This window comes from Aegilops tauschii, chromosome 1, assembly GCF_002575655.3.
Source record: "Aegilops tauschii subsp. strangulata cultivar AL8/78 chromosome 1, Aet v6.0, whole genome shotgun sequence".
Lineage (NCBI taxonomy): Eukaryota > Viridiplantae > Streptophyta > Magnoliopsida > Poales > Poaceae > Aegilops > Aegilops tauschii.
In genome coordinates this window covers 37,053,943-37,064,508 of record NC_053035.3, presented here as the reverse complement: position 1 = coordinate 37,064,508, position 10,566 = coordinate 37,053,943, and the positions used below count along the sequence as shown (strand labels likewise).

Here is a 10,566-nt window from a genome sequence, read left to right as displayed (position 1 = left end):
TGCTAAATTACAACGATCATCTAGGATTGAGGTGGTACTGCATGCACGGTGGATGGGCGCAAGGGCCAAGAGAACGAGCAGAACGCCAAACCGGATTCATACCTTAAGGATGGTACGCGGGAAGAGATGGGATCGCCCGCCGCCGTCACCGCCGATTCAACCGGCGCAAATCTGGCCTTCTTCTTCGGTGGCGGCGTGGGGTGGGGGCTGGGGTTGGTTGGGTGGAGGACGAGGACGATGAATTTATTCCTCTCACCGGGCACATCGAGGACGGAGAACGTCAGGAGCACGACGATGACGAATAGATCGGACGAGGATTCTGAACTGGATCGAGTAGACGTGGATCTGGTCCTCAGGTGATTGATTCAAGAAAAAATATTTTCCCTGGACCATTATGCCCTTATCGCAATTAACATATTAAATTTAATCAATTTTAATTCCCCACAAGATTGGACGGCTAATAAAAATCAGAGGTGTAAATACTGCTTAGTACTCCGAGTACTAACCCAATCACCGTAAAACAGCTCGTATGATCAATAAGGCAAAGAAAACAAGGGCATATGATCAAATTTCCTGAGATGGCTTTGGGGAAAGACACAATGGAAAAATAAACAACACACTACCTGATTACGTACTCTCAACAAGAGCTGGTTAATCACAGGACTAGCATCCAAGCACTCCCACCAAATGTCAGTCAAGCAAACTAGAGTAAATCGGTACTTAGGAAAATGTTAAGAAGCTAATTGCCATATCAAAATGTCGCTTTAAGAACCAGTTATCCACAGAAATCCCTTGTTCATATCAATCTCTTGATACATGGCACTTCAAGTTTCAAGCCTAACAATATAGATCCATTATCTCAAACAGACACGTGCCAAACATATAGTTGCCAACAAAGGAGACCAGTATATAGCTTCATATATTCTTCATGGTGCAACAGTAATCGTGCCGATCTTCCAGGCTCATTTCATGAAAGGGCCTGAGCATCAGCATTGGGCGATTTCTATTCATGAGTGCCTGATATACCTGCTGCATTGTTGGCCGAGCTTTTGGAGATACTTGCAGGCAAGCAAAGGCCACCAAGGCAACCAAAATGACATCCTTCTCCTCATCAACGCTTGACGGTGCTGCGACGCGTTGATCCAGGATGTCTTTGAGTTTTTCCGGCTGCTGTTCCGCAGAAGAATGGAAGGAGCAAATCAGCCGGGTGCTTTCCCATCAAAACTTCCAGCGCAACCACGCCAAAGCTGTACACGTCACACTTCTCTGTCAATAACATGGTAGATGGCAATTCTGCAACAAAAAGACAAAACCACATTTTGTCTCTTTCTGAATCACATTTTCATTTTAATTCAAGGATAAACAAAATATTAAGCCCATGTACGTACTTGGGGCTATGTAGCCACATGTCCCTGCAAAGATAGAGCTCCAGCTTGAGTAACTGTGCTTCAGCTTCCTCGCTGTAGAAGTGCATGCTCTGGCCAATGCAACCAAAAGACCGATCTAATGGGAGAGACTAGGCAGCACATTATACGTCAACACTCCCTCTCACGTGTGGCTCCCTCAGGCCTAAACGTGGACCGAAAGTGGGCTGCAATATAATTACGCCAGCCGGGTCTTGAACTCAAGACTTCTTAGCTCCGATACCATGTAGAAATGCAACCAAAAGACCGATCTTATGGAAGAGACTAGGCAACACATTATACGTCAACACTCGCCATGCCAAAGTCCGAGACATAAGCTTTATAATCGAGGTTCAGAAGAATATTACTGCTTTTTATGTCACGATGCATGATTATATGGTCGCAGTCATGGTGCAAGTAGGAGAGAGCTTGAGCTACATCCCTCACGACAACAACTCTCCTGGGCCAATTTGACTCCATCGCTAGCTCTTGCTCATGCAGAATACACGATAAGCTTCCCCTCTCGATAAGATCATACGCGCGAATTTTGCACCGGGAGTGGGAACAGAATCCATACAGCTGGACGATGCATCGGTGCCTTATTTTCGTTAGTATTTCAATCTCAGCATGAAATGTCCCCTCGTCGCTGTATTCTTCCATCGAGTGGAGGAGCTTGACTGCAAAAATCTTCCCCCCTTCAAACTCAACTCTGAAGACTGATCTGTAGCCTCCAATGCCTATGCAATATTTCTCATCAAAATTTTCTGTTGCAGTGAGTATTTCTTCGAACGCGATCTTCCCATCGAAATTCCATGTGGAAAGTATATCTCCAGACTTGCTTTCGGTAGTAATTTTTATGATTTTTCTTCTCCAACAAACAGCCACAATGCTTGCTATTATAAGGCCGACAAATGAAAATGAAGCAAAAATGATTATAAGTCGCATCTTATTTGGATGCTTATTGCTTTGTCGTTCTCTTTCAAGCTTTGGTACTTCACATGGTTTTACACCATAAAAATGTTCACCGCATAAATCCATATTATTGTCAAGTGATATCAAGGGTCCAGAGACAGATGCATATGGAAGTAATGGAACTGCGCCACCCAAACTATTATATGATAAATTCATCCTATACAGTTGGGAAAAATTAGAAAAAGTCCCCGGGATGGTGCCACTTAAATTGTTTCTACTCAAGTCCAGCTCATATAGGTTTGTAAGATAACCAAATTCTTGTGGTATTTCTCCTGTTAATAAGTTGTCTGATATGAGTAACGATGACAAAAGGTGGCAATGTCCTATCTGACAGTGCAATTATTGCCGTCCGCTCTCTTTGCCGTCCGCGGCAGACGGCAAAGGGCCTTTGCCGTCAGCCGCCAGGAAGCAGACGGCAAAGTAGCTGTTTACCGTAGCCTACTTTGCCGGAGCCTTTTGCCGTCCGCGGCTGACGGCAAAGGCCTTTGCCGTCCGCCGTTCATGCCTTTGCCGTCCGCCGTGGCAGACGGCAAAATAGCTGATTCCTGTAGTGTGAGGTGGAATGCTTCCTAGAAACTGGTTTCTACTTAGATCCAGGTCTGTTAGAAGAACAAGAGATCCTAACTCTGGAGGTAATAGGCCACTAAGCTGATTGGACTTAAGTGATAGTGTTGTAAGAGAGATCAATTTCGAAAAGGTTGAAGGGATAGAACCATTTAATTATTAGATTGTTGGAAAGATACAAGAATTCTAAACTTGTTAGATCGGTTATGCTTCCAATGGAACCCGTGATCTGGTTGTTGGAAAGATCCAGATATGATAGATTTACTAGCAAAAGAGCCCGTGCGTTGCAACAGGTATAAAATAAATTTTAAAGTTCACGTGATATTGGGGAGTTTATCTGTCGTGGCGAAATACCGAGCTATATCTCTTTGTCCGTTAAATTCTTCCTCATCTTAATGTGAATTCATATTTTATACTTGCCCACTTAAAATATAAGATGGTCGGTTAGACAATAAAGAGTTTACAATGTTTGATGCTCTTTTGTTCACACTCTGTCGTCAACAGTAGGAGCACACCGACTGCGCCAATGCAACCACTTCCCTTGACACCATCATCGCCGTCTCAAGGAGGACCAGTATTGGGGCATCCAGAGTTGGGGGAGAGATGGTACGACACAAAGTAGCCACATGAAGGTGGGTATGGAAGGACCGAGGACATGGTCATGCTAGGCATGACCACATGCTCCCCCCCCCCCCCCCCCTCTCTCCATAGCCGACATGGGGCGAACAGAAAGCTGTCCCTCCTTCACCCAGTTCGAGCAAGATGCACCGTCATCATACTCTTTCAACTCCCCATCCCTCCCTCTCTCCTCTGTATCTCACACTAACGGCACTGGTAACACAGAGTGGAGGAATTTATTGATGGTAAGCTAGTCTACAAGAGAGCCCCAAATATGGTTTCCTTCAAAAAATATTTCTTTTTAATATTTCAGTCACATGTATTTTAATTACTGTCTACTATTAAATCATGGTCGTACAAACAAAATAGCGGCCAGGTGGTCGGTTCATTAATTTTTTTTGGAATTGTACTCGATGCTAGGCTGCGAACACATAGAGGGATATCCAGCGGCTTCCACTCGGTGCCGCCACAGCATTTAGTTCGATGAAAAAAAGCAGTAGCCAGCCCACCGAGCAGTGTCCCTTATCTTATCCACAAGATCGTCATCGCTCCGCCTCCATTCTTCCTCCTCCTGCGACCTCACGCACCACAGCGCTGCAGCTCCCCCTCCTCCCTCCCCAGCCAATGACGGCCGCAAATATTCCACCGCACCAACGAATCCGTTCCTCTCGAGCTCCTCCTCGTCCTCCTGCATCAACCCAAGCCGCCACGGCCGCTGTGTATGCGTTGACAGTGGGGCGCGAGGGCGTGCGTCCAACGCATCTGGCCCCGCTTCCGGCGATGAACGTCTCCTTCGCGCCTCACTCCTGCTGCTCCTCCTGTCGCTCGGGCAGCGTGCCGCCCGCGCCCGTCATGTTTCTTGCCGCCTCGCCGGACGACCATGGCGTCGCCACAGCCCGAGCGCTGCATGCACCCTCCTGTAGCCGGCAGCCTCACACGCGACCGCGCCGTCGCGCGTGTCCTTCCCCGGCGAGCCTCCGGTCTTCCGCTCGCCTGCCTGCGGCCGTGGCTATGGTCCCTTTCTCCCCGAGCTCCCTTGCCGTCTGGATCTCTCTGCCCAGCCACCGCGCCTCCAACTCCGATGCCTGTAGCTTTGGCTCCTCTCCTCTTCCCCGACTGTGGCACGGGCCAAAGCTGCTGCCTCCCGCCGTCAGCGTCTCCTCATCCGCGCGGTGCCGGGAATCCCACAGCGATTCCCGGGAACCCCAAGAGAGCACGGCGGCCGCCTCCACCGCGACGCCTCGGCCCGCCAAGGCCAGCGCCGAGGCTGACAAGGCGCGCGGGAAGGCCAAGGGCCTCGCCAAGCAGCAGGAGGACTTGCGGGCTAGGCTCGCCTGCTGCAAGCGCGCCCGCGAGTTCGCCCTTGTGCCGGCCAAGGCCACGTTCGGCGACTTCCTGTCCGCCGTGCTCTCCAACGCCCTCCACGACGCCTCACCCCGTTCCTGGGCTCGGGCGGTGCGGACGCCCGCCGCGACGCATCACCACTTCCTTGCTTCTGCGGCATGGACGCCGGCGGCAAACGGCGGCGCGTGCCGGGAGGTGGAGGACGGCAATGGATAAGGATTAAGGACCGCGGAGTAGAATTGTAACTAATCCAGGGTTTTGTTTGCAAAAACGAAACGCTATCTCCAGAAAACACTTACAATAGGACTGCGGGTTAATTTCTTATAAACCGGGGGACTTTTATGCAAAATCGCTAGCGACGGCAAGAAACCCAATTTTATTTATTATTATAGCAAAAGAGCTCGTGCGTTGCAACAGGAGAAAAAACACAACACACATTTTTAACCGAACAACCATCACTCAAGACCACAATAGGTCCATCTCTTTTATTTTAGCGACGCATCATATTTGTGTTGCCGGTTATCTTTCTTCTCACCCTCGTCGGCGGTGGCCTTAGTGTTCACACAAACCAAAACGATCTGTTATTTTCTCCTGCGATGTATTCAGAGGTATGCATGTGTAGTTTTTGATGTTTTCTTTTCCCTATATGATTATAGTGGGTGTTTATTTGCAATCCGGATCGCCGCCTGTATGAAAGAAAAATGGATTGTGCGCCATAGTTATAAGTTTACTTCCAAAACAATATTTTAAAAATATTTAACAAGTAAAATTAACATCATATACAGATTTCACACATTTTTCTAATCAAATTTTGTATATAACATATTAAAATCGGAGTTACGGTTTAAAAGATATGTCTAATTTAGAAAACCATTTGTTTGAATTAACTATCTTCCAAAATAATATTTATAAATACTTAACAGGTTAAAATAATCTTATAATCATATTCTACATATTTTTTTAATCAAATTTCATATATAACATGTTTAAATCGGAGTTACGGTTTAAAAGATATGGATGGTTTAGAAAAGCATTTGTTTGACTTAAATATGATCCGCAGATGGAATACCTAAAACGTCAGGTTTTAAAAAAAAAAAAAATAACAGTTCGGTGTGACTTAAATCTGGACTGCGGGTTGATTTCATGAAAATGCAGGGGCTTTTTTACAAATTGGCGCGACGGCCGGGCAGAAACCCTACGTGCTTTATTATTAGGTAGGGATAAGAGATCAAAATTGTCGTGGTAACATGCTGTTAAGCTGATTGGGTTCGAGATATAGTGTTGTTAGAGTGGCTAATTTCAAAATTATTGAAGGGAAGGAACCATTCATGTGATTCTAGGAAAGATCTAAGTTTTCTAAACTCGTCAAATTTCCTATGCTTTCAATGGATCTTTTGGAAAATAAATTGTGTGACAGACCGAGAGTCGTTAGTTTTGTACAATTACCTATGGATGGTGGAACAACTCCATTGAGAAAATTGTAGGATAGATTTAAGAACACGAGCTTGACAAGAGCTCCAATGCTTGATGGGATTAGGCCCGGGAGCGAGTTCTTACGGAGGTCCAGATAAACAAGATGAGGCAAGTCTACATAGTGAAGTCTCATCAAATTCACACTCTACTAGGCATGGTAGAAAACACTGTAGTACTCCAGGAGAGATCAACATAGATTAGTTTAATGCAATTACCTAGGGAAGTTGGAATAGACCCGTTCAGGCCATTGGAGGACAGATTCAAGTAAGCGAGCTCGGGCAGAACGCCAATGCTTGACAGGATTGGTCCCATGAGAAAATCGAAATTGAGGTCTAGATAGACAAAATAAGGCAAGTCTGCAAAGTGGAGATTGTCCGACCTGCCTTGAATGTGACAGGACGGAAGTGAAATGTTGTCCACAACTAGGACAGCATCACCACGGGGCAGCACGGCGTTGCTGCAGCCTACCCCCGTCCAGTCACAGGGGTTGGTTCCCTTTGTCCATGAGTCCAGCTCAGAGCTCCATCCCTTTAGGCTTGATTTCCACTGGAGAAGTGCCTTGGCTTGCCGATACAGTGACGGATGCGTGGAATTTGAGGCACAAGTAAGGCGTGGCAAGGCGAGCAGGAGCAGCAGCAGCTCCAAGGCTAGGAGAAGGCTCATGCTGTGCAGGACTTAGTTGGTAAGTGAAGGTTCAGAGCGTCTTCTTTACATTCTATAGGAACCAGACAGTGAAAACGCGTGGTGCCATGGCCCATGGGGCGCAAATGTTGACTGACATGAAATTAGCAATTGAACTGATTTATTATGGACCGGCCGGGCTGAATTGGAGGAAACCGCGTACCCGCAGTGCTACCTGCTCCCACTCCACGGAGCGCTGATGTCGTCGGTCAAGGCCAACGGCGCCGAACTGAGGCTGCTACTTTTGGCTATTCGAGCGGTGGCGGGAAGCTAGCGGATGCGGCGGTCATTGGTTATTGGCATGCGGGCCCCCTGCTGCACAAGAGAACATTCTATGTGTGTTTTAAAATAGCAGGACCGGCGGCGGGAAGCTAGCTAGTGCTCATCAACGCTGTGTGGTGTGGTGGACGCCATCACCGCCTACGCCATGGCTGCCCTCAAGCTCCCTCTATCGGTCGTCAAGGCGCTCGACTCACTGCGTCAGCGTCGCGCCTTCCTTTGTAACGCAACGGAGCGCGCGTCTGGGGCCCAATGTCTGGTCGCGTCGCGTGGGAGCACGTGTGCAGAGCAAAGGAGGACGCGGGCAGAACGACTCGCTGCTCCTCGAGCTACTGCATCAGCTGCGCTCGTTGCCGCCGTCTATTGGGAATAAGCCGTGACCGGCACAGCGGCGACCGGCGTGCGTGTGTGCAAGGAGCGGTCCGTGCAGGGCACGGGCGTGTGTGTGCGTGTGTCCTTGCGTGCGTGGGTGCGTGGGTGCGTGGGTGTGTTTGTTGGTGCAATAGGCGGAGGAGTGACCGTGTCAGGACGCTGGACCCGGTAGCGTCAAGCGTGCACGTGTGCGTGGAGCTCGGACATGGCGAGTGTGCGAGTGGGGTGCATTGGGAGCGCGGCGTGGCACGTCAGTGCGCGCGCGTATAAGTCCCTCTCCCTTCTGTGTATTGTATCAAGCGGATCGAGTCCGTGCTCGAGATGAAAAACAGAAAAGCCGTCGGTGCGGCGAGGTGTTTGTGCGTCACCAAAGTCTCTGTGTCCATTCTCCCGCTGTATCTTGTTGTCTCGGGTGATCGCCAGTGCACTGTGAGTCCGGTTTAGCTAACATTTGGTATCAGAGCTTTGGAGAGTTCCTGTGCGCAGCCAAGTCCATCGTCCCGTACCGTGTCGGTGGTCGGGGTTCGATGTCACTACCCGTCCCGATGTACACAGGGGGGAATATATAATTGGAAACACAGAGACTAGCTATGTATAGCTTCATATATTCTTTGTGATACCACAATCATCGTGCAAATCTTGCAGGCGGATTTCGTGAAAGGGCATGGGCATGAAAGCTGGGCGGTCTCTATTTGTCAGTGCCTGATATACTTGCTGCATTGTTGGCCGGGCTTTGGGTTTGACTTGCAGGCAAGCAAAGGCCACCAAGGCAATGAAACTAACATCCTTCTCCTAGTCAATGGTTGACGGTGTTGCGATGCGTCGATCCAGGATATCGTTGAACTTCCCCAGCTGCTCGGTTCGGCAGAAGAACGGAAGGAGCAGATCACCCGGGTGCTTTCCCATCACAACTTCCAGCACAACCACACCGAAGCTGTACACGTCACACTTCTCTGTCAACACCATGATAGATGACAATTCCGTAATAAGAAATCAGTATATCAAAACATAATCAGTTTTTATTTCTCTCCTTCCAAAACACATTTTAATAGTCATTGAAGGATACGAAAGGATTAGGACCATGAAAGAGTACCTGGTGCCATATAGTCACATGTTCCCGCAAAGATTGTGCTCAGCTTGAGCAACCATGCTTCAGCTTCTTTGCCATGCCAAAGTCCAAGACATAAGCTTTACAATCTTGGTTCAAAAGTATGTTGCTGCTTTTTATGTCCCGGTGTACAATAGGATCATTGCAATCATGATGCAAGTAGGAGAGAGCTTGAGCTACGTCCGTCACAATAGCAATTCTATTGGGCCAGTCTAGCTCCTTTGCTAGCTCTTGCTCATGCAAAATGGATGATAAGTTTCCCCTCTCGATAAGGTCGTACACGAGGAATTTGCATTGGGAGTGTGCACAGAAGCCATACAGCTTGACGATGCACCGGTGCCTGATTTTTGTCAACACTTCAATCTCAGCGTGAAATGTTTCCTCCTCGCTGAATTCTTCCACTGAATGCAGGAGCTTGACGGCAAAGGCAACCCCGCCTTCAAGCTCGACTCGGAAGACAGTTCCATAGCCTCCAACGCCAATGCAATATTTCTCATCGAAATTTTCTGTTGCACTGAGTATGTCTTCAAATGCGATCTTCCCGTCGAAATTCCATATAGAAAGTATATCTCTAGACTTGCTTTTGCTTGTATTTTTTACATGTTTTTTTCTCCGACAAACAACCGTCATGCTTGCTATTGAGATGCAAGCGATGGAAAATGGTGCAAAAATGGCAAGAAGTACCATACGCGGATGATTTCTGCTTTGGTGCGTTTCACATGGAGGTAATCCATATGAATCGCCACATAAATCCATATTATGGTCAAGTGAGATCAAGCCTGCAGTGACAAATGGAACTCTGCAAGCCAAATTGTTATATGATAGATTCAGCCTAAACAGTCCAGAAAGATTAGAAAAAGGCGATGGAATGGCGCCACTTAAATTGTTTCTACTCAAATCAAGCTCAAATAGGTTGGCAAGATACCCAAGTTCTTGTGGTATTTGTCATGTCAAATTGTTGTCTGGTATGCGTAAGAACCATAAATAGTGGCAATGTCCTACCTCAGGTGGAATGCTTCCTAAAAATTGATTGCTACTTAGATCTAGATGTGTGAGGTAAACAAGAGATCCAAGCTCTGGTGGTAATAAGCCATCAAGCTGATTGGACAGAGAGTATTGTTATAGATAACAATTTCAACAAGCTCGAAGGGATGGAACCACTTAGTTGATTTTGAGAGAGATATAGGTACGTTAGTTTTGTACAATTACCAATAGATTCTGGGATGGATCCATGGAGACTATTGCTGGAAAGATCCAAGCATTCAAGCACGGCGAGAGCGCCAATGCTTGATGGGATTAGGCCCGAGAGAGAGTTAAGACTGACGTTCAGATAGACAACTTGCGGCAAGTCTGCAAAGTGGAGAGACTCATCAAATTCCCTACTTTCCCTACTGTTAAGGAAGGACAAACAAATTGTAGTAAGAGAGATTGGTGGATAGTTTGGTAAAATTACCAATAGATTCTGGGATGATGTTAGAGTACGTAATGGGCCTGGGTTGGCGATATAGCCCGTTAGTGTTAGGGTTAATTAAAGATAACGGTCGCTTGCTTAGGGGTCAAGTAAGCCTTGCTTGGGAGTCAAGTAAACCTCTCTATATAAAGAGAGGAGATGTATCAATCTAAGCAAGCAAGAATTAAGAAGGAAATCCCTTCCCTCTTGCCCGGCCGTGGGCAAAAAGGCCCCGGCCGGCCCTCTCGCGCCCTCCTTCTAGCAGCGCCATAACAATTTGGTATCAGCTAGCTTTGGTTCGA

The 10,566-nt window shown here is 47.5% G+C and overlaps 1 protein-coding gene across 1 annotated transcript; it reads right to left on the bottom strand.

Moving 5' to 3' along the window:
* Nucleotides 1–8,838: 8,838 nt before the first annotated feature.
* LOC141027234 (MDIS1-interacting receptor like kinase 2-like) lies at nucleotides 8,839–9,444 on the bottom strand. Its single transcript, XM_073504218.1, has one exon. The coding sequence runs from the start codon at nucleotides 9,442–9,444 to the stop codon at nucleotides 8,839–8,841; it is 606 nt and encodes a 201-aa protein (XP_073360319.1).
* Nucleotides 9,445–10,566: the final 1,122 nt, after the last annotated feature.